Raw genomic sequence first — 25,011 nt, forward strand, 5'->3', positions numbered from 1 at the left:
CAGTGGCAATAATCCCTCACGCAGAGTGCAGACAGAGACAGTCAGACTCGCAGTCATGCTGTGATCATGTGATGTCTGTTCCAGTGCCAATAATGTGAAAGATTGCTCTCATCAAGGCAGTCCACTTTGTTTTTATTGTGGACGGCTGGAGGCCGAGGCAACTGCTTTTACAATACACGGCCAGCTACACTGATTGGAATTTTCCTACTGGTTTCTGAAATCTTGTGGCTGCAATGTGATGAATTTTTAATACAATTGGAATCTTGCGGCTCGATCGTGCACTTTTGTTAGCAATTATATAGGAGCACGATGCAATTACATATCAATTTTAAATTACCTTGGTAATTTGAGTTTTGTGAACACCGAACTTAAATTAGAGGAGCGGCTCGCAGCCTCCATCAGAGTGGTCAGACAACCTCCCACGCTGACAGTCTAGATAACACTGCCTGCGGCAGTGCAGCTGCCAGCTGCGCAATGAAGATTGCGCTCACAGCAGTGTTCGTGTGAGCGGTATATCAATGCAAAATAGTCTTAGAGCGCCAAAAAAGTCTTAACTTACTCACGGAACGCAAAATGACTCTAATCTTCAAGATCATTTATAAATTAATAAAAGCAACATTCTTCCTTAAACAGACACTGGTATGCACAGAAAAACTTTCGCTAATAATAATTATGACCTCAGTTACACGTATTTCTTCGTAAAATTGACCGCTTTTTGCTTTTAATTTGTAAATGTTTTGTTGACAGGTACAATGGCGAGCTGTATTGCACTTCACGATTGTTTATACAAGTTTTAAACTGAAATACTCAGTAAAATTAAAAAATACTTGAAGAAAATCCGATGTCTATTATTAAAATTCATAAGAAATTATTTAAACATTACCTATGGCACGTTTCAAATTATAAAAATAGAAAAAGCCACTCTAATGACACTTCAATGGTAGAAGATTATTGACACCACTTAAAGCAAATAAGAGGATGCAACTCGACGATCGAGTTCTCTTAAAAAAAATTGAAAACAATTTTTCATGTGAGAATTACATTGTTCCATTACATTTTTAAATAATCTCCTTAGATTTTTTATATAATGATAGTAATTAATTAATGACTACTTCTCAATACTTATTTAGATGTCAATAAATAGCTTTGTTTTTAATTGGCTTCTCATCTGTAAGGGACTAAAAATTAACTTTCAACGAACTGAATGAAACCAAACGCTAAAAAAAATTATGACAATGCACAAAAAATGATAACGTCAATACATAATTTAGTTGTTAATTATCTCCTTGTTGTTGTAATTGGACAAACTCATGCGTGCGCAGATGGTAAAAAGTAGCATTAATTTGCTAAATAATATCGAAGGGAACTACTTTGAAGTTCGAATAATATTGAAAAAAACTACCCTTCATTTTATTAGGTCAAGATTGGTTTCGATTTAAAAAAGTATACGTGGAACATTTTCAGTGGAAATTCGTCTCAGAACTGTTGATTCGGTCTACTGAAATTTACCAGAATTTTCTCAACATCGCCTTTCGAAGTTCTTCAAACGAACCTTAAGTCAAGGATATAATCGTTGTGATAAAATTATTAAACGAGAGAATTATGAACAAATAAAAATTAGGAAGGAAAAAAACACTTGAATTGCTTAATGAGTTTTTAATTTAAATAGCAATGAGTTGTTGGGCTTAGGTTATAATTTTGTTATCTATATATTTTCACCCTATCGTTGTATGTGCCATGACTATTTAGATTGATTGACACATTATTTTGTTGCAGAATGGCAGCCGATAATCAATATACATAGGAGATAAATGTATGTTTTGAAAGCGAAAATATTAATATATATTTAAGCCTTGCAACTGAATTTAAGGCTTTCGACCCTTTTAACGCGTGCAAAATTCTTTTAAGTGTTGTCTACCTTATTGTCCTTTGTTTATAGTCCGTTACATCTATAGTCCGCGACTGGCGCATAATTAATTCACCAACAGTTTTGAAGTGTGTTGATTGCTAAGTGCTGTTCAGCCTGTTATTACTACGATCTCCAGTTTTTCCTCAAATCAGTCGAATGGATTACTGATAACTGACTAAACTAGTCTTCATTTTCTGAGCATAGTAACTTAGTAAGTAATATTTATTCGTGAATCGTGATCATTCCTGAATCCTGATTCCATGCATAATCTACTCTCATATCTCCTGTAAATGGCTCCATTGCGTAAGTCTCGTAGCACTTCTCCCTTAATTTCGTGAATTGTGATCATTCCTGAATCCTGATTCCATGCATAATCTACTCTCATATCTCCTGTAAATGGCTCCATTGCGTAAGTCTCGTAGCGTAGCAGTTCTCCCTTTCTTGGCAATAATTATTGACCGATTTCTGCTTTCAGTGCACCATTTTGAAAAAAATTAAATTAGGATCAGTTTGTTAATGAAAAACCTAGAAACCTAGCAAGAAGCAAAAAACCGAGATCTACCTAGGTTTTTTTTTGCTTTGGAGTGCCACTGTGTGCCTGCTGGAGTGCTGGGGGTGGCACTGGGGCTAAATGCCCAAGGATTTCTTAAAAAACCACCATGTATAAGAGGTAATTCATCTGGTGGAAATCTTGCAGTTCTGGAAATGGCAGGAATGCTCTAGTCACAGCCTTAAAGGTAGAGGTTTTCCACACTTGAGCTACAGGAGATGTAGTTTCATGAAAGAGGCCAAGGGCCCCCAAGGTGGTTGAAAGAATCAGAGTTGAGCAAAAGGTTTCCTATCAGGAAGCTTGGAGAATTGTGAAGCAGTCAGCCAACAGTAATATGTCTCAGCTCTCAGGTTGATGGAGCAACTTGCTCTAATGTGTCAACCTCTCAATCTGCCCAGCTTTTTCCCCTCATCTCAGCAAGGAAGAGGGAACCTGGGCTCAGAGTACAGAGAGTAAAGCCTATACAATTTCCACTCTCCAAAGTGTGACAATTGGAACCCAAACATAGAACTCTACACCCACCTTGCAGGGACTTACTGCAGACATGAAATATATGATTATATATCTACTTGGCAAGCCGCGACTGAATTTTTGGAGCCTTTGTTTTATGGATTTGCCAGCCGACAGCCGTGATTCTATTTCTTCAAGCCATGTTTTAATTTCTTTGAGCCGTGAATTCTATATCTTGGCCATTAAAAGCCATTTACGAGCCAGCGGGATAGCTATCAAGCGGGATAACATAAATATATTTCTCATCTATAACAGTATTATCACAAACACGACATTAAAATCTATATCAATGAATATATAAGCAGTGATTTGAAAAAGCATATTTATGATAACTACTCACCATTGACCACAGGCAGTAGTGTGAGTATAGGGTATCAACTGATAGGAGATTTGGAATTTGAATCACCACTGACACATAAAATAATGGTCTGTGAAAAGGGCAAAGAGAATGAGATGGAGAGCACTGATAACACAAATATAGATAATGTTCACCATGAATTTCAGGATTCTAAATAATTTCACATTAACTCGGAACTGGGGGAGTGTTACTTCCCCAAGTGGGATCAAGGTGACCACCACTCTCCAGCAGTAAGAGTGACAGCCCATAACAACCCAATTTGTGGAAATGAAATAGGAAATAATGAAATACATGCTAGAAATACTTGCTAACTATATTATAATTTGGAATTTGGATATAAACATCACTTGAAAACTGAGCGCTCCAATCAATCAATCCATTTGCTAGAGCCACAATGGTCATAAATATGAATTATTTTGATAAATTTTGGCACATTGAGTGATGACCTGCCTTCAGGTACTAGTACCGTATTACTCAAGTATTAGTCCCATAGTCAGAAAAAGTCAAATTTACATGAAGGAGATCAAAACCTAAATTCCAAATTATGGCATATGAGTGTAAAAACATAACCAGTAAGTTGTAAAACAATTTAAAGTAGATGAAAACTGAAAGCATTGTCAAGATGAGGTTTCCTACCTAAAATCCAAAAATTTCTTTCATAGGCAGTGACATCACCATGTTCATATGTAGTGAATTTACTTGGCATTCTCTCTCTTTTGTTTTTCTTCTATATTCTTTTTTAGCTTGCCATTTCAGAAAATTGAAAACGAGAGAAACTCCATTGATGTATAAAAAATGCTGAAGACAAGCCTCTTGATTGTGAAAAATGAAAATACAAAGTGAAGCACCACTGCTGTATTCTCTCCCTAAAATAGTGGTGATGACTCCCATGTGTAGGCAGGCACTTCCAGTTAATAAAAGGCACTAAATATGTTCTTGTTCTCATATCACACATGTTTTCTTCCAATAAGGCTCTAGATGAGAGGATGTGCCATGTGAAGCTGCAGAATGTTAATTGTCACAACAATTGGCCACACCAGATTACAGTCAAATGCTTTATGGTCAATAAAATCTATAGAATTGTTAAGTATTTTTAGCATGTCTTCCATTTTCAATAAAAGCTTACAATTATTGCATGTAATCCAAAACTGTTGGTAAGAACAGGGTTTAATTTTTTGGCCATAACAAATTCTGTTGCTATATGTTTGTACTGGCACTTTTTTTATTGCTTAAATAAATGATTTATTATATATATATATGTTTCCTAGTCAGAGCACACAACTACCCTGGTGAACAGTGTGTCCAATAGGTGACTGAAGTTTATGGACAAGGCAGACAGCAACAATGGATGATTCAGATAGTCCAACCTATGCAAGTCTTGCACCTGCCAACCCCACAATGGTTAATGACTTGGCAAGTGTTGATCTCCCAAGCTTGTCAAATATTCCAGGTTGGTGCTTATCATTCACAAACTGTATGTTTAGCTTAGTATTGAGGACAAATATTGTAATCTGGGTTATCTCCTCTCGTTTTTAAATGAAATTTTTGATTGTACAGTTCTTTGTTTGTATGAAACGTTCAACAATTTTTTCATTGCTTTTTCAATCAATGGCTAAATTACACAGTTAAGTTTTAAAGATATTGTAATTTGCCTCCTGTGCTTCATTAATCTGAAATTATTTTTGTATGTGCAGATGTCAACAGTAATGGCCACCTACCCAGCGCTGTTCAAAGTCCCTTGTCTGGCCAAGATGTTTCATCACCGCAGACACCTGCTTCACTAGACATGAAATCTGATGGTTATTCTGATATGGACAAAAGCACAATGATTGCAGTCATTCAGTTTCTAAAAAGAGGAAATCTTAAGGTGAATTTTAATTTTCCCTATGCATAGCTATCTTAATTTGATAGAACTTTGTTTTTAGCATTGAAAGATATTGTAGGTATATGTATAGGTTCTACACTTGAGAGGCAAATTTCACTGTGCAAGAATGCTATGAATGGATTATATTACAAATCTTTAATGGAAATATGGTCGTAGATATAGTGCAATCTAATCCTGTGATGAGTTGAAAGGTATATTAAAATTTTTTTTAGAAGTTCTTTTTTCAAGCAGCATATTTGCCACTCCAATACTGCAGCACATATAAAGTAAATAAATAAATATTATATATATACCTACCCTCCTATTCTACATACCATACTTTCCACGAATTGTCTATTTGATCAATCATATATCTTTGCATTGTAAAAAAGTATTCATGTTGAACTTCAATCTCTATACAGTCAACAGAAGAGATATTACGAAAGGAGTGCGGTTTTTTCGAGCCTGTAGACGTGACTGACACGTCTGGAGCCCTGGGTGAGGAGGGCGAGGTGCTGGCAGCGTACAAGAGTGATGGCAATCCTGCCGAGTATCAGGATGCATTCAAAGCTCTTTCTGCCTTTGTCGAGAAAAGTCTGGATGCATATAAAGTGAGCATTGGGCATCTGGATAATTCTTGTATAGAATGTAGGAAAAACTACACTACTGGTAGCATGTTTATCTTTTTATTGGTCATTGAGGTTTTACACAGTTTTTATTTTCCAAAGGATTATTTAGTATGAAATTTTTGGAATTGGACTTTAATTTTATTGCTGGTGATTATTTATCACAATGCTTTATTTTCTTATGGATATATTTTTTCACTCATTTCTCTTTCCATGACTTCATGCCTCTATGTTGGTATGATCTTTTATTTTGGTGTAATTTAGTACATCAGAGTAATAGATGCCACGTTATTTATTTCAGTATGAGGTAGCAGCCGTGCTGTACCCTGTACTGATCCACATGTACCTGGAGCTTATTTACAACGGTCACCGAGGCGAGGCGGTGGAGTTACTACAGAATTGCTCAAGCTCCATTGAAGCTCATCACGCTGATGACCTTAGAAGCATTTCCCTAGTTACCAGTCGTGCTCAGATGGCTGGTCAACCTTTGCTCAATACTTTGCTCTCTGCTCAATATACGGTTTGTTGCGCTATTCCTGGAATCTTTATGTTATGACATGAATTTTGGTCGAGGTTTTATAGCCTTAAAATATATTTTTGTTATAGTTGCAGCTGCAAATGAGAGCCAAATAATACACTGAAAAGTATATGTATATATAATTTTGTTCTTGGTTGTTGTTAATAGATTAACACGTTTGATGTTTATTGTCTTGTTTTGCCAGTTTTATTTCTATTTTAATAATTTCAAACCACTTCCCAGTTGGTTAATGTTGATTTGTTATTTATGTCCCCAATTTCAAGCAAAGAAAGCAATTATTTTGTTATTCAATTGTTTGATAATTAATTTACTAGTGTAACCATACTTTCCACGGTAATTTATTGTAGGTATCAATGAGGTACAAATTTATCAATTTATGTTGTGTATTTTAGTTGTTTGTTTGACTGCTTGGTTCTCACATGCAGTGCCGCATGTCTCGAGACTCTCTGGCGCACCTGAAGCGCTTCCTGGCAGACCGGAGCGCGGGCCCCGTACCTCGCATCATCCAGGACCGCCTCAACATCGACCTCGTCGACGGCCAGCCCCGCACTAAAGCTCAGGTCCTCGCCGTGCAGGGTGCCATCACCGGAGAAGCTCCTCGCTCAGGTTCATTTCTTAATGATTATTTCATACACCTGACTTATATCTCCTACGCCTGAGGCCCAATTCCAGTACATGGCTCCTGTTTAAAACTCATAAAATCAAATTTTCTACGTATGATTCAAGTTTCCTGTGCTTAACTCCCCTTTCCTCTGCCCGACGCCCCTTTCCTCTGCCCTACGCCCCTTTCCTCTGCCCTACGCCCCTTTCCTCTACCCTACGCCCCTTTCCTCTGCCCTACGCCCCTTTCCTCTGCCCTACGCCCCTTCCCTCTGCCCGACGCCTCTTTCCACTGCCCTACGCCCCTTTCCTCTGCCCTACGCCCCTTTCCTCTGACCTACGCCCCTTTCCTCTGCTCGACGCCCCTTTCCTCTGCCCGACGCCTCTTCCCTCTGCCCGACGCCCCTTTCTTCGACCCGACGCCCCTTTCCTTAGTTTCCGTAGTATTTGTTTGGGACGTAGCAGTCCCAGGCCACGATGGATCGCCGCCTCATTTGGATTATCGTTCATCCGCCCTCATTTGGGCCAACTGATGTACGATGCTGTTGCTTGCTTCTCGCCGCTGGTAGTGTTGCAGGGGAGGTCGATCTGTGATTGTGCCCAGGAACACGTCCGTCCAGTTGTCTCTTGAAGGTCTCCAGGGTGAACTCCCCCTCTCTTAGATCCTTTGGTAGGACGTTGAACAGCCTTGGCCCTGCCACGGAAAGTAAGCCTGAGCAGGTAACCAGCACGCTGGCAACCTGCTTCCACTGTGTGCGTACCCTTACGCCCCTTTAAAGCCTCTGCCCTCACGCCCCTTCCCTCTGCCCTTCCCTTTGCCCGACGCTCCTTCCCTCTGCCCGATGTATCTTTACTCCACCCTTTGTTTTCTAGAAGTTATCTCTCAATTCTTCCTCAAGGTTTCTTAACATTTTTTGTTTGTTGGTAGCTTGGGGCCTTCACTGAAAATTCGAATGCTGGAGCCGTTTTCATTGACCTCCAATTTGAAATTAACTTTAAGTGCATAATGCATTGAACACAAAATTGAATCTAAGTTAAAGTTTAATCCCATAGCGAACAAGACGAAAATATTCTATGGGCTGCTCAAGGAACCTGAGCTCCAAACTGTCATCAATGAAGAGGAAGAAGCTGAAGATGACTTGGATAAACCCAAAAAGAAGAAATCAAAGAAAGATGCTCTCCAAAAGAATAAGAAGAACGACCCAAATGCGCCTCCTGCCAACCGCATCCCGCTTCCTGAACTGTGAGCTGTAATTTAAAGAACAATGAATGGTATGCTTGAATATATTACAAAATATTTTCATATTACGATTTTTTTTGCAATATTCATGTGGGTTTATGTTTGTTCTTCATACCGTGTTTCCATCCAATGAAAAATCTTTGATTATTTAAGAGCTTGCTTCGTCGACACGATTCATTGAAGCAAACTTTCCGCAACTGATATTCATGATATTCATATCCAATAGGAGGGACCAGGACAAACAGGAACGAGCTCGTATCTACAGAGACAGCATGAAGCGTGTCACGCTCTCTAGAGACGCTCTTCCCTCCATCTGTTTCTATTCTTTCGTCAATGCCAGCAATACGTAAGATATTATAGATTTAATCTTTATAGGCATCCTTTATAATCTTTATAGTCATATTATGAATTTTGTTTAGTAAGCCTGTGTAATGCGTGGTATATCTAGATGAATACCTGTACTCAAATAAAGATTTTGTCCGACTGGGATGAATTCTTCTTATGTTTTGTCTAACCTCAACTTTTTTTCATATGTATATTGTTCTATTTCACTTGAGTGTTCATTTTAAATCGACTTGATATTAAGTAACTGACACTTGGGTTTTTCATGCGTAATAATTAACATTTTCAATTATTTCAACTACTGACACGACTTCAGTAGCGTTCCTAAGTGCCAGGTTTTTGTTACCTAAGCTGTGTTGGTGGCAGTGTTTGCAGTGTTGACATCAGCGACGACTCTTCCATCCTTGCATTTGGTTCTGCTGAGAGCATCTTGAGCGTACACAGCATCACCCCTGCTAAATTGAAGGCCATGAAGCCCGCTGAGCAGCTTTCTGATATTGATAAGGATTCTGGTCAGTTTTTTACTTTTTGTTAGTTTTAGAAATTCCTCCGCCGGAATTGTGTTTTTATTACATAGATATCTTATACTTACTGAGGTTTTTACCGATAATTTGAGCCCCAAAAATAATAAGTTGTTTTTTGCTTAACACATTCGCGAGCAAGGAATTATGCATTATAACTAATTTTATAAAGTAAATTAACTTATGTAGGTAGTTTTAGACAATATCAAACATCAAGACCATCGTAACTGTTCACGTCAAATTCATTAATTGCGACTTGGATACAGGTTATTTTGAAAAAGTTCATGAATAAATTTTTCACAGAACTTGTCATTATTTCTGGGGTTTATATCGAAAAAATGAGTTTCTTCATACTTTTATATTCGCTGCGACAGAAAATTTTGTGTTTACATTTACAAAGTTCCCTACTCAACTTGGTATTTTTTTGTACTTGACTTTCGTGAATTTTGTTTGAGCAGAAGATGTGTTGGTGCGCATGTTGGACGACCGGAGCGGTGAGACGCAGCGCAACCTGATGGGCCACAGCGGCCCTGTGACGGCTGTGTCCGTGAGCCCTGACAAGGCGTTACTGGCGTCCTCAGGTCAAGACGGCACGGGTGAGAACTCGAAGCTCTGACTTAGATGGTAGAAGCATTCGAAAGGTTCTTTGAATTTCTCACTTTATCGGTGAATAAGCTGGCTATTGCAGGGGTATATAGAATATTACATGGCCAAAGACATTGCCAAGTAGTCAGTCTACTTTCCTTTGCTCTGTGCCATAGGGACGATTGAATCTCAAGCCTACTTCGTCAAAAAATGCATGGCAATAAAACTCGAATTAACTAAACATCTGAAACGCCAAGGAATTGAAACTTGCTAAAGTAAAGAACTTTTCCACGGGCAATTAAAAGATAATAGGTAGTTTTTTTAAGTTTTTCTGATCGTGCTAACATTTTGCGTTGGTTATGACGTATCGTGATTTCATCAGTGTAATCACTCTGTGACTATTTGTGATCTTGTATGATCTTTGTGACTATACGATTTTCTGTGACCTAACTTGAAATTTTAGTGTTGTATTCTGATTACCGGTACTGTCAATGTTGTATGTTTCTGCCCATTTTAATTTTTTTTCAACAAGTTTCCTCGTTGAACAAGAAATTTGAGTTGCTAAATCCTTGCTGTCTCTCTCACCAAGTGCGCATCTGGAGTCTACAAACATGGACGTGCGTGGTGGTGTTGCGTGGTCACATTTATCCCGTATGGAGCGTGCGGTTCTCCCCTCACGGCTATTACCTCGTCACTGGCGGCCATGATAGGACAGCTCGTCTCTGGACTACAGACCAGCATCTGCCGCTACGCATATTTGCCGGGCACTACTCTGATGTGGACGTACGTAAGATTCTGGTTACGCGCTTTTAATGAAGCTCTCACCAGTTTCCTCTAATTTATGACTCGTACTATTTTTTCACTAAAATTTATGGGAATTATTAAATGAGACGATTGCCTCGATCCATTAATAAATAATTTCAATCCTGCTTCCTATGTTTAGTTTTGACTAGGGAGTATTTGATATAAATTCCTATGACATAACCTTGTTGTTTGTACCTTCTATTTTGGTATTTAAGATCTTCTTTCTTAGAGAACAACTTTTCATTGATGAAAATTTAGTGGTACAATATTATCATCCTCTTACATTATTTTACATAAGATTTCATTTATGAGTTCTCTCAAGTCTAACATATGTAGTAACTTCTACACTCATATTCTCTTCTCTGTCCACTACTATGATTGCCGTATCAATAGCTATAAAGGCGGTCTTATCGTAATCGGTTTCAATTTCATGCTCGATTTGTTGATGCTATTACCGCTCATTTAAGGTTTAGCTCCGTTGTTTCTCTTGCTGTTCATTACCTGGTATGCAGGTTGTGGAGTTCCACCCGAACAGCAACTACGTGGCGTCGGGTTCGAGCGATCGCTCCGTGCGACTCTGGGACTGCAGTAACGGCGCCTGCGTGCGCATCTTTACTGGCCATAAGGTGAGACACTTCCATGAAGCTGCACTCTACCCTCTACTTTCATCCCTTCTTATTTAAGCGTTCATATCGTTTGAATGTAAGATAAAATCCCAATTAAATTACGGTAGTGAACGTATTCGTTGCAAACGGTGCATTGTTAAGTTTGCATTGTATTCGCTATTTCTTTGTTTCAGTTATATGCATCAATAGTACAGCCTAGACTTTAATTCCAATTATTGTAGTCACTTGCCAATTGGTGTCTTTAGTGTATTTGTTCAGGTTACAGGGTAATTCATTTATTACAATAATTCCTGGCCAGTTTCAAAATACGAAAATTTTCTTGTGAGTTATATATGCATTGAAAAGATGATAGTTTCAAGTACCGCACTAAAAATAATTATAATCATGTATAAGTATTGTTAATTATGCACGATACAGAACAGTCTCGGTTTTGTGTTCTTCAGTATCTGTTTACCGGTAAGAGTTTTATGTCTCGTCTCTGCTGTGCAGGATATTAACAGGTGAATCTGTTTGCTGTCTTAGTTGAAAACTGTGCTGGGAAACGTACACTATCTGTAATGCTATGCAAAGTACATAATACTAATCATCTATGTAAGTTTCAATATAAATCACCTGTGCAGGGTACAGTATCAGCAGTAAATTTTTCACCGTGCGGACGATACTTGGCTAGCGGCAGTTGTGACGCTCGTATCCTGGTGTGGGACTTGGGTGGCCACGGTAACGCGCTCGCCGCTCTCTCCAGCCACTCGGACACCATCCACACCCTCGCCTTCTCTAGAGAAGGCACCATCCTTGCCTCTGGTCAATTTTCTATCTTTAATTGCGCGAGTACTTTGATTTTTTATTAGGATTCCTTTAATACTTATTCATGTGAATTTTGATTACTTACTATTTATCAATTTATAAACTTTCTCTTTCTTTGTAAGAAAATTACTCGAGATTTCTTCGGTGTAAATTTCATTTTTTTTTTATTGTTCATTACTGTAAAATCTACTATATTGCCTTTGTTTCTATCTCCACGTTGCTGATGTGCATTCAATATAAAGAGGTATAACAGTCTTTAGAAATATTAAAAGTTTACCTTGAGCCTGAATTTGACTGCATTTAGGGAAAAACTGTGAACGGTCATGGAACCAATTCACGCAATGATGAACTATTTCTCCTCCTTCTGACTTCCTCCTGATTTCTACCCCAGGCAGCATGGATTGCACCGTTAAAATATGGGACTTCGCGAAGGTGACCGAAGAAGGCCGGGACGAGGACGTCAATGCGACCACGTCTCCACTTGAGGACAAGTCTCTGCTGCTCTCGACTTTCCCTACCAAGCAAACGCCTGTACTGTCCCTGCACTTCACCAGACGCAACGTCTTGCTTGCGTCGGGGCCCTTCAACGGCTGAACTATCAGTATTATTATTATGCCACGTTTAATGTAAATATTATGAAGGTGCGTATTCGTAAGTGGTTCGTAAGTTAAACATGGTCCAAGGTTCATCACGCTACGTTGGACGTTTTATCTCATTTTTTAACATACAAATTGGCTGGCCTTGATCAAAGCCGCGATTGAAATCATCATACATATAATTTTTTACGTTTGTTTCGTATTTGTATTTTTTATTTGTAAAACTTCGCTTTAGGGATAAAAAATAAAAACCTCGTGTAAATTGAAATATATTTATTATACAATGACAAATACTTTATCTACCAACTTGCAAATGAGCCACTAATTCAAGCGATTGTGGATGATAATAATAGCTGTTTACAACACGCCCCAGCTGAGTTTGAAGATAAGAACATTAGGTTCATGCTAATACTTCTAATAATTTTTGCATGCAAGGAGTGGCTAGATGGGCACTCCGACCAAAACGTTTAGCGCTGTTCGGCCTCACCATAAATGTCTACCAATTATTACATCCACAGAGACCTTCACCTTCCTTACGCCGGTTGAATGACTTTTCTCTTCACTACTACAAAAGAAACCAGTAACCAGCCGCAGTTTTAGGTTCGGGTTGCTAGAAAAATTCAGTAATAAGTTTTCAAAATTTAAATTGGATCCTGTATTTACGTCTACCAACTACAACTTGCCGTGGCAACATCAAAGCGGCCGCGGCAAAAAAGGGAGTGTCTAGTGATAGGTAACAAGCCATGCTAACTATGATCCCAGTTTATACAATTTTCATATTCTCTTCATTAAAGTAATACAGTAATACACACAGCACAGAAACTAAAGGTATGCAGTAAATGATACATATCTATATAATCTTGAATAATTAAATAGGTTAAAAAGAGGGTGAATCACGGCAAGTGCATCATCATTCAGTGTATTCCCTGCGCATGCAAGATGCACGAGTACGCATTTGCGTCTCAGCAAAATAATTTGAGGCAAACCTGGGCCGAAAATGACCATAAGCCGCACTGCTTGCAACAACAACGCTTTAATTAAGTGAGGCGCTATTCTGACTTGACTTGCACTGCCTCCTACCACTCAACTCACGGTCTTCTCTCCTTAACCCTTTTTCACTACTTACTAGACCAATGACCATCTCTTCGGTTGGTCAAGATTAATTTGTAAGACTGATGATTCAGGTAGGTCGCAATATATTGGCGCAGTAAACAACGTGCCATTTAACAAGAATCCATTTTTTGCGAGTCAATTTCAAAATAATAGATGCTATGATAAATTGTCTTAGAAAAGATGTAGAAGCAGTAAAGATCAGCTAATTACACTTTGACGATTCGTACCGTAACAGAAGAGAAGGAATGCATCACAATTAAAGCCTAGCATCCACGAATGAACGCGGCTAAGACATATTCTCAATCTCATTGAGGTTACAAAGTGCACGAAAAGTGAATCAGAAAGACCAGACAAAAACCAAGATTGAAACAATAAAAGTTTTCAGAACAAACCTTATAATTATAACGTCGACAGAGCCCAGCTCACTTCCACGAATCATGGTCAATAATTTTAAGCTATTAGCAGCTAGAAAACTCGTCCAACTTCCAGACATTCTGCATAAACCGCTTCGATAAGCGGTGACACGAATCGCAACTGAGGGACAAGATTACCCCCCACCCTCCAGCCTCATAACATCGATATTGAGCAAGCTGGAAATGCTAGGGATTAGTTATAGAATAATCCTCGTGATTTCGAATGAACTGCCTTATATGAAGAATGGTTTCAAAGGTTCTATAGCCTTGAATGATTAATAATGTGTTAAACGGTCAATATAACTCACTTACCCAGGAAGCAAAAAAAAAAAAAAAAGTTGGAAGCCTAACAAGAAAAAAGGAACAAAGTCAATTTTGGCATTCGTGTGAGAACGAACGCAGTTGAGCAGCAATGATTTCAAACTGCAAAAGCAGGGCATTTTTCACCTAACAGGGAATGCGATCACCACAAAAACCACGAAATTTTGTCGACTGAAAGTAATGGGAACGCGAAAATTCTAGCAATCTATCATTATACAATACAGAGCATTATACTCTATATTATCTACATGTACAATAATTCCTTGCTACATGGTATAATAATGCAGCTCAATGTCAGTCCGCCCGATTGAGTAGCAATAGAAAGGAGAGGTTGGGCGAGCTCTGCGATAGTAGCAAACGGAGGTGAACGTACCACTGCAGGATGACGTGTCACGTCCGTACAACTGCATGCCACGACCTACAATTACGAGCAAACTGAATCTATATAAAACGAAAATTAAGTAAAGTAATATAGAAGAAAAGAAAACTACCAGAAACTGCTATTCATACAAAAAAATTGTCCGAGGATCGTGGAAGTGTTGGTCACATGGAGAGAGGGCGACGCAGCAGCTTGCAGTGAACGCTCGACTCGGTAGCGGTGAGCAACGCGCACAGCAACACGAGACGCGCAACACATGGCGGCGCTTGGTTCAGCACCAGCGTCACAAGCAACACCACACACAAACCTAACAAACAACATTGCTTCATGATGAAACTAGACAATATAATTATGTGGATTTTCGTTAGATCTTCATACTTGAATATTAATAATAGTTTAAATGCTTAAAACCAGTTTATGTGTGTCCAGTCACATTACGCGAACAAATGACCACCTTTATCAATGTGTTTTCGAATCTTAACTAATTCTTTATTTCAAACAAATATTCAAACCTGAAATTCATCGAACCAAAAGAAGTCACCCTTTTTAAATATGAATAGTAGGTAGTGATCATCACAAATTAAATCTCAAGGTTTTTATTGACCGCTATTGCAGTGCAGCACTGTCACACATCCAAAAGACAAACAATTTTCATGAAAATCCCTAACTACCATAAATCACAGTCTGGAGCAGGCACATTTGAAGGAAATTTACCTAGCATATCGGCGGTGCCGGGTGATCACTTGCAGCAGCCAGATGAGGACTCCTGCGTTCGGCTGCTGCCGACGTTAATGTTGCCAGTATTGCCACTGCCGCCAGCTCCAGACTCGTTCTTTGGCAGCTTTTGGGCTGGTAAAAGCAAATAAAAATAGATGTTATTTTTTATTATATACAATGACTCGTTATTTGGCAGCTTTGGGGTTGGTAAAAGCAAGTTAAAAATCAACTAATACGGACTAACAAAGTGTTACCGCTCCCAATGAGTGCTACCATCAGAAATAACACCATAATAAGAGCATTGAGATGTTATATTTAATGCAGTGTTTGATTTGAATAATAAACAATTATTATTAAATGCAGTTAGTGATTTTTAGTGTACTAGCTCAGTTAGTAAACAAGTCTTCATAGATTGATGAAAGGTAGCCAAAAAAATCTGAGAAGGTTATTAAATATTTTAAACTAAATTTATCTGACTTAGCTCACACTTTCAGTACTGTAAAGATTCTGATACTATGAATAACTCTCACCAATAGCTAAGAAAATATCGTTGACATTCATAGCAGTCTTTGCCGAAGTTTCCATAAAGAGCAAGGAGTTTTCTTCAGCATAGGTGTTGGCTTCTTCATACTCAACCATCCTCTTGTTGGCGAGGTCAGCCTTGTTACCAGCCAGAGCAATGACGATGTTCGGTGATGCCTGCCGCTGCAGCTCCTTCACCCACGTTTTGGCGCGACCAAAAGTGTCCTGCCATGATATCCATATGTCTATAATATTCAATATTCTGCATAACTTGACTACGCAGTGGCAATGTTGAAATAATAAATTTGTACCGAAATAATCATATTTCATACATAACAAAAATTTGAAATTTGTGTTGGATTGTAAATTTGCTCTAAAATGATATGAAACTTCAGGAACAACTAAAAAATAATTTAATATTTTATTTTTAAATGACTGATAAAAATACACCTGGGTATAAAAGTCTTTTCTCTATAGTATACATAATTTCTTGAAATTAAATTCACACACATCACAGTTGCATACATTTCAACACCAGAGTGCAAAATGACAGATAAACAGAGCATTACATTCTATCTTGAGAACATACTTGAATTACGGGACACCTTTGAGTTTCATAACAAATGGCAACATCTTACGGTGAACTGGGAAGTGGGAACTACCCATTAAATGAGTAAATAAATCACAAGCTCACCTGATTAGTGATGTCATAGACAACAATGGCAGCCTGGGCACCACGGTAGTACATGGGAGCTAGGCTGTGATATCGTTCCTGACCCGCAGTGTCCCAAATCTCAAACTTAACTGTTGTGTCTTCCAAGCATACTGTCTGTGTCAGGAAAGCAGCTGCAAGGAAAATACAAAAATTTATCAGATTATAATTCTTTTTTCTATAAAAAATACACGAGTCAATGAATTTTGTGTTTAGCACTTCATGATGAATAACTGGGTGTATATGACAGAAAAATCACTAACAAGTGAAACTACTTCATAATGTATTATACAGCTAATATTGAAATTAAAATACAGAGTTAATATTCTCACCTCCAATAGTGGATTCTTGATACTCATGGAACTGTCCTTTTACAAATCTGAGAACAAGAGAGGACTTGCCCACTGCACTCTCTCCAAGCAGAACAAGCTTGAACTGACATATTTTACCAGGCCCGCCAGCTGCTGCACCTCCTCCATTGGTCACACGCTGACCAGGTCTTGCAGCTGATGTTTCTTTAGACATTCTGTAATTTCAAATACAAAATGTATATATCTATCAATTTAAAATAATCATACAATAGTAATGACAGCTAATAATAAATATCTAATTTTGTTTTTATTCTTTGAATACACACAATAAACCACAGGGTGAATGGCACTTATTCTAGAATTATCTCATTGCAAAGTAAGAAATTTCTCAAGATTTGTGAGCATCTATACCAGCAGCCAACTGTCAATTGTTTCTTTCCTTTGAAACTTTGAGTTGTTCACTTATTTATAAAAATGTTCAATGATAGCAGTTGCTTGATATGAATTGTCTAGGTTCCATGCTGAGTGTATTATATCATAATAATAATAATAATATTGGTATTGGAACAGTTAGTAGGAATATTCTTTTACAATTTCAGTTATATTGAATATAATTTGTTAGTTGGATGCACGATGGCTCTTGAATATGCCTAATGCACATTGCAACATGACAATACGTTCCATGCAGCACTTAACATGCTCTTTACACAGCAACCTCCAAAATTCTTGCCTGCCTAACCTATGCCAACACTTATTTCAAAATCAACTGTCACTTTCAGAATTAGAATTCCCAACTTCCTCCCTAATGTTTAACCAATATATAATTGTACCCACAATTTTTGTGTAAATCAATCTTTTATTTTGACAACATTGAGTTGAAATTTTAGGGATGGAGGTTCCTTCAGTTCTGCCAGTGGCCAGGGGCATTATGCACATCACTTGCTAATAACCAGGAGAGGAGTTGGTTTGTCATATACAGTAGTAGTTTCAATGTTCTGTTAAAGGTTATTTAGGGAGACCAGGCTTTACATTTTAGGCTTTCTAGTTTCCTGCTTCACAAAAATTCTGTCAAAAAGTACATTGACATTGATTGCATGCCATCAACCTCCAAACTACAGGATGTGCCCAGACGCTGAAATTACCGTCAACAGGGGCTACTCGGGACGGGCGGGGCTACTCGGGACACTCCGACTGTCCCGAGTAGCAAAACTAATTGGAATATTGCAAAACTAAATATAGTGGCATAAACGTCAACATTTTTCCTATCTATGTAGTATAAAGGAAGTTCAAAAATACTACATTCACTAGCTTTGGAAAATTCCTGAAAAAATTGGTGTAAAACGATATTTTGAAAAGTTACTTCTGCTAAGGTCTGTAGTAAAAAAAATATTCACCCTATTAAAAAATTTTACTTACATAAAAGTTGCACCCAGGTGTCGGCTAGAAAACGTAATCGACAGATTTTACCTATCTCATTCCAAAAAAATGGCGGTTATTTCCGCATGGCGAGGCTACTTGGGACACCCCCCGGGGGCTATTCGGGACACCCCCAAAAGCACATTTACAGTAGAACCTCAGTTAGCAAAGGATCCAGTTAAGAAAAAAATTGATTAAAAACAAAGAATATTGATTACAGTTACCTCGCTGAGCAAAAAAAAGTTCACTTATCGAAAAATTTGTGCATCATCGGTCATCACAAAATTGTGCCAAGAATGTCATATTTAGAATTGTGCGCCAGGCATCATAGAATGAAAAGTAATTGACCTAAACTATGATTTATTTCTTCAAAACATATTATGGTTGTCACTAAAACATTCCTTTCAGTTTCAGGTATGTTTTTCACGATCTTTTTAGCACATTTTCTCATTTATGGAAAAAATGCACTATTGTGCTCGCCATGTCAGTCTGTCTGTCTGTCCGTCTGTGACCAAGTTTTTGTCGACGAGAAAATGCGCTTTCTGTCACTCACTGCAGTGAGAACTGAGTTATATTTTTTATAGTAAATTCACTTAACCCAATTAAAATGGTGTGAAATTACAAGCCGTCCTGTAAGCTTACAGATACAGAAAAAATGCTGTAAGGCTGCTGATATGAAGCTTGCAGTGGACAAGGTTGTTGTAAATGCTCAATGGCATGTTCATGGATACGGTAATATCGCATTTAATACAGTAATATCCCATCAATAATAAGGTACCATCAACTGGGGTGGCTTTGGCCGCCGGGTGGCTTTGGCCGCCAGGTGACTTCGGCCGCCGCATTTTTTATTTTGTTTTGCAAACAAATGCTGGGTCATAAATGATGGCCAAAGTCACTCAGGCGTTTATGACCTCGTTTATGACCCTGGCGTTTATGACCCCGGCGTTTACAACCCCGTTTTTGTTTGCAAAACAAAATAAAAAATGCAGCCAAAGTCACCCCAGTTGAGGGTAATTTGTGTTTATGGTAATATCATTTCAATAAAGGAAAAATGAGTAAAAATCACAGAAAATGTCATTTATTCTACCTCTACATCATCTACAATGAAAGAGGAGGACTTCAGAGTACTGTTAATAATAAATGAGTACACTCTGCATGCTTCAAATATTTTAAAATGAAGTTTTATTCCAAGTGTCCCGAGTAGCCCCGTCGAACGGGGCTACTCGGGACACACTTTCTTTTTTGCTTCTGGCACCTTACGAATAGCATATGGAATTTTTTTGATGATGCCATTCGATAGCCCTCACAAAGAGCTATAAAATGAGCCTAAACTTGTTTATGGAATGTTTCATCGTAAGAAGTTATTAACAGTTATTAACAAAAAAATGCTCAAAACTGTCCCGAGTAGCCCCCCCGGTTGACGGTATTTTCAGAGTAATTTTAAGCTAATATTTCAACATGTTACCCGCGTATTGGGCCATATGTGTTCCAACAGTAATATTCCACTGCTGCGTATTGGGACACCAGTGTACCAAAAGCAGTATTTTATGCCATTTTGACAAAACAAATATAACTTGAAATTTCGCACTTAAACTTTCTCTTTTAAAATATTAATGTTCACTCAAAAAGTGGATTATTAAGTAAAACAAATCAATAGACCACAATTTTATTCATAAATCTCCTTGAACAAACGATAAGTAACTAAAAATTCTGACTAATAATTCCCTTCTATTCCCATCTATTCCCTTCTGTTCCCATCTATTCCCTTCTATTCACATCTATTCCCATCTATTCCCTTCTGTTCCCTTATAATCCCTTCTGTTCCCTTATATTTCCTTCTATTCTATTATGGTACATATAAGGCTCAATAAATACTTGGTACACCGGTGGTACAATACACAAGAACAACATGTGGTTTTTATTTGCTTGCGTAATGTACCACATGCGTCCCAACAATTTTATTGCAGCTATGCAAAGCTATGATGCCACAGAGCAGCACACACCTCCTCCTGTCACTGCCAATGGTGCCAAACTGAAGCAGCAACCACTGAAAGACTTCCACGATAAGGGAATACTGGGGAAATCTGGATATGCAGGGAATGTGTTAAATTGTATCCACTACACCATTGATATGTACTACTGTCATTTCCAAAGTTCAATTTCAAGTGTTGAAAAACCTTCACCAGCTTGATACTGAAAATTGTATCTTCAAAATGTTGCAATCCATCAAAATGTCATTTTGTAACTTGCTTTTTGATCTCCCAGCACCACCAAGAAATTTTGTTTGACTCATTGAAAAAAAAATAAGAAGATTATTAATAAAAACCATGCTCTGGTCTTCAATCAAACTTGCATAAAAGAAAAGCTTCTGCCAAACTACACCAATCTTATTATATCTGCACAATATATTATGTAAAAGCATTGCCATCCATGTTTTAGAAATTGTAAACAGTTTCCCAAGTAAGATATCTGCTCAGCGCAATAAAGGTTGTGAGCTCACTAAAAAACCTGTGTATGTGGGCCTTGCATCCTCAGGCAGCAATTTTTCAAGTTCTGAACTCCTGTGGAAGTGATACATTATATTTCAAGAAAATTAGTAAATTCCATTATAAAATATAGATATTCCTCCCAAATCCACACTCATCTGACAGAGGGTAACTCCATGCAAGTATGAAAATTTATTACATCTGTGAAGGAAGTAAAATTTTCACTTGGGGTTGTAGGAAGGCATGGAATATATCTACCTTTTGAGCCACCACTAGAGCTTTCCATCATTTTTAGAGCCATGAGGTTCCTGCTTGACATATTACTTTCAATGTTATTGTTAACAAAATTGTACGATTAGGTGGCAAAATTATAAATTTTTTGAAATTTTGTCACTTTGAAGTCATAACATTTTCCAAATTCCAATACTGTTTGTGGGCATGTGACATTCCTAGATCATAGATTATAGTTCCAATATGTCTTATGTGCAGGATTTTAAATTTCATTTAATATGGCACCATGTTTGGTACTGTATACTCATATAGTTGTATTTATTCTTTGAATCAAGTCAGCCTGCATAACAAAATTTTTCAAAAATTTAATCAAAAAAGAAAAGACAAATTTTGGTTATACAAAATTTTATACATTATTGATAATCCAGCCAGCTTTCCAAACAAACATTACAAATGCAGTTTATTATAAGTTTACAATACTTAGTTTAAGGGGACCGGCTACCCTCCGGAAAAACTTCTACAGTTATTATCCGATTATCATGAAACTTCACATACATACGTAAAAGGTAAAAAGAAAAACATTTTGCTCCTATGTATTATTCAAAAAAATTTATAGAAAACGTGAAATTCATAGAAAACAGCTAAAAAGGGGTACTTCAGAAAATCTATCTCCTCCCACAAATATCATCCTACAACATCAAGACACATATCATTCGATTCGTAAAGACCATATCTATCGACTCTAACATCGCTTTTTTCATTTTCCACCTAGTTTTTTTATGACGTTTTTTCCCATTTTTTACATTTTTCACCCCTCCCCTCCCATTCTTCCCCATATAAAAAACGAACCAGACAAAAATTAAAAAAAGTGATGTTAGAGTCGATAGGTATGGTCTTTACGAATCGAATGGTATATGTCTCATTGCTGTAGCTTGAAAACTGTACGAGGAGATAGGTTTTCCGTGACAGTAGGTTGAACTTTTCAAACTTTTCAGGACGGCGCGACAAAGTCCCGTGCGCCTCGAAATAGGCACTCAATGTAGCATGGATACCAAACTACAGGCTTCTGTAGCTTAATCCACTCAAGGNAACGGTAAAGCAATGCGGATTGCGTAAGTTGAAAATTTTATGAAATGACATGTTTGCGAAGTGCAAACCGCGATTTTTTAATCGAACAAAAATTTATGACATTCGAGTCGCGAGATTTCATACCTACTGAAATTATATGATATTAGAGCCGCGATATTTCAGACAAAAATAGGACTTTTCCAGACTAGTTTGTAGGTAGTTATTATCAGGGGTGATGCAACCCTAAAAGTTTAGTTATAACCAGACAGTCAGACTTAAACTAGTAATGAATGATTTTCATGGATACCTATGCAGCAAGTAGAGGGCAGTATTTAGGTATTTGCTTAGTGGCTGCTTATACCTAGTTATGCGTCATTGACTATTTAACGCTAGTAATACCAATTACCAACTACTTGACCACTGGTACCTACTTACTTGCTAATAAAAGTTCATGATTGAGCTGTAAAATAAATAAAAAAGCCATTTAAGCTTGAAATTTTTTATTTGATGTTAACCAACAACATACCTGAAAATTTAATGATAATACAGGTCGTAAATCAAAGACAGCTGAGTTGAGCCGTCTGTTGTCAGTCTTCCTACCTACTTCCTGTACGGATTAAAACGGAGTATCAGTGCCTATTTAGTAAAATGTCAAAAAAATTTGATCACTACCGACTCTAAAAAATTACATTTAATTTATGTTTCAGCTTCACAGATAGTTGTAAGAATTATCTTAAGTTCCCTCAAAAACATTAGTTCGCATTCATTGAAACTACAGGAACGATATTCTCACTCCGAACAAAATATCAACAATGACGAACCACCCCTTCTGTTCAGATCTCACAGCATATGATTATTTTAATTGACATTAAACGATCAAATTTGTTTTTCAGATAATGAAAAAATTTCTTTTGGCGTAATGTTTTTCATAATTATCAATAAAGGTTCAAACGTGACGTTTTAAATACAAAAATATCTGCAACTTTTGCACTAGTTTATGTGTAACCTTACGCGAGCAATAGAGTCCAGTACTACAAAATTGTATCAATTGAAGTTGGAACTCAAACATCTGTGCTTGAACCCATTCCTGGTGAATAAAAATTTGTCAACGGCTATAATGCTTTTCTTTCATGTAGGTTAGACTCATTGATTGGTTTTAAAATGCCTTGGACATTGGACATTGACAGAATTTAGGTAGGACCTAATATTTAATTTATTTAAAACGGGAAGCTGAGCGAAAAATTTTTACCGTGCTGTTTATTGTCAAACTTGCACCCAATTCAACAGTTGTATGTTGGTAAAAAACTAAAATATCGTCAAACAAATTTCTTGTAAGTACAAAATTATATCCTCTATTAATCAGCCGTTTCTTAAAACATCATGTGCTACAAGCATAGTATAGCGGTGTCAGCGTTAACTAACCGTCAGACTTATCGCACATTTCTAATTTCGCATAATATTCAGTTTGTTGCTGTCTCAAACTTGCAACTATATGGTTTAATTTTTCTGCGATAAACTGCTCGGCTACTTTGCCGATTCGACCAGAACTATCGCAGATAGCTGGGATCGAACCCAGAACGCACTGCTCCAATTTTGAACCCAGAACGCACTGCTCCAATTTAGGTGCTCAGCAGAGCTGTAGAGGCCGGTCCACACGCTCAGTTTTACACAAAGATTTGTCTGCGCAGTTCTAATCGTTGCAGTTAAAACGTTGCGTGTGGACGGGAAAACTGCGCAGTTGCATCGAAATCTGAGCTACAGATCGTAGATTTCGATGAAATGCGCAGATAAGTCGGAACGTGTAGACGGTAGCACAGTTTTCCGATTCAATTTGTGCTCAGTTTCAATGATTCTGGCGACGATGGTGGACTTTCGGTAATGTTCTCGGGAATTTATTGCTCTTCTATACAAAATTTTTTCTTGCATTTGGCGAGCAAAATTTAAGGACTATAGTTACAGGGACAAAAAAGGTGGAAAGCTACGAGGGCTTAGAAGAAAAATTCAAAGAAGTCGATGAAAGCGCAAACAGAGAAACAGCAGTAAAATAAGTTGAGGAGCATTTACCGTAAATAATTGGGAATAAATAAAAAACTATCCCATCTGGACCTGAAGAAGAAGACATCTACAAACCATCTCTCTTGTATTTTGATTCCTCGTATTCCCTAAATGAACCAATCTCTTTTTTAACAAGGCACAATGCCAAAATTTATCAAAATACTGCCTTCTTCATGGCACGTCTCGGACAAATTTACGGCCGGACTCGCGGCCGGTCCCCCCAAATTCGGTGAGCATGGAATATCTCCCAAAGTAATGAACGTAGCTCGATAAAATTTGGTACACGTATTCATTAGGACCTAACGGTGATGTTTAGCACGTGACAATTTTTTTTCGATTTTGCCTTCGTTTGCGAGTTATACGACTTTATCTAATCTGAAAAAATTTCACGAGCTAAACATCGCCGTTGGGAGGTTAGGTTTCTATATTCAAAGTTTCGTTCAAATCTGTACAGTAGTTCTCACGTATCGTCATATGATATAATTCACGAATGAAGGTGAAATTCTAAAAATATTCACGAGCTAAACATCACCGGTAAATCCTAATGAATACGTGTGCCAAGTTTTATCAAGCTACGATAATTACTTTGGGAGATATTCCTTGCTCACGAATTTGGGGAGACCGGCCGCAAGTCCGGCCGTAAATTTATCCGAGACGTCTCCATGGCGAGATCGCGCGATACTGAGCAAACTACACAGATCAGTCGGCACCGCGTGGACGCTCTAAAAATTGCAACGATTTCATTCCGACTTAAAACTGCGCAGACAAATCGTAGTGTAAAACTGAGCGTGTGG

At 37.8% G+C, this 25,011-nt stretch overlaps 2 protein-coding genes across 3 annotated transcripts; one reads left to right on the plus strand and one right to left on the minus strand.

Moving 5' to 3' along the window:
• Positions 1-4,099: 4,099 nt before the first annotated feature.
• LOC108679006 (transcription initiation factor TFIID subunit 5) lies at positions 4,100-12,613 on the plus strand. Of its 2 annotated transcripts, none has more exons than XM_018167509.2 (13): positions 4,100-4,777; positions 5,022-5,194; positions 5,614-5,802; positions 6,119-6,337; positions 6,781-6,961; positions 8,009-8,198; positions 8,422-8,541; positions 8,889-9,049; positions 9,517-9,654; positions 10,233-10,426; positions 10,960-11,073; positions 11,694-11,874; positions 12,269-12,613. In XM_018167509.2, exons 1-13 carry the CDS (start codon positions 4,672-4,674, stop codon positions 12,469-12,471), a joined length of 2,169 nt encoding a protein of 722 aa, XP_018022998.1. In that variant the 5' UTR covers positions 4,100-4,671; the 3' UTR covers positions 12,472-12,613. The 2 variants fall into 2 exon arrangements, with proteins under 2 accessions (XP_018022998.1, XP_018023000.1); XM_018167511.2 differs by having other exon boundaries at positions 4,101-4,777; positions 8,904-9,049.
• Positions 12,614-12,731: 118 nt separating this feature from the next.
• LOC108679007 (ras-related protein Rab-5B) lies at positions 12,732-22,999 on the minus strand. The gene is made up of 6 exons (XM_018167513.2): positions 22,689-22,999; positions 16,983-17,176; positions 16,633-16,784; positions 15,947-16,163; positions 15,414-15,548; positions 12,732-15,006 (listed from the first exon to the last, which is right to left on the minus strand). Exons 2-5 carry the CDS (start codon positions 17,173-17,175, stop codon positions 15,439-15,441), a joined length of 672 nt encoding a protein of 223 aa, XP_018023002.1. The 5' UTR covers position 17,176; positions 22,689-22,999; the 3' UTR covers positions 12,732-15,006; positions 15,414-15,438.
• Positions 23,000-25,011: the final 2,012 nt, after the last annotated feature.

This window comes from Hyalella azteca, unplaced genomic scaffold, assembly GCF_000764305.2.
Source record: "Hyalella azteca isolate HAZT.00-mixed unplaced genomic scaffold, Hazt_2.0.2 contig2735, whole genome shotgun sequence".
NCBI classification, from domain to species: domain Eukaryota; kingdom Metazoa; phylum Arthropoda; class Malacostraca; order Amphipoda; family Hyalellidae; genus Hyalella; species Hyalella azteca.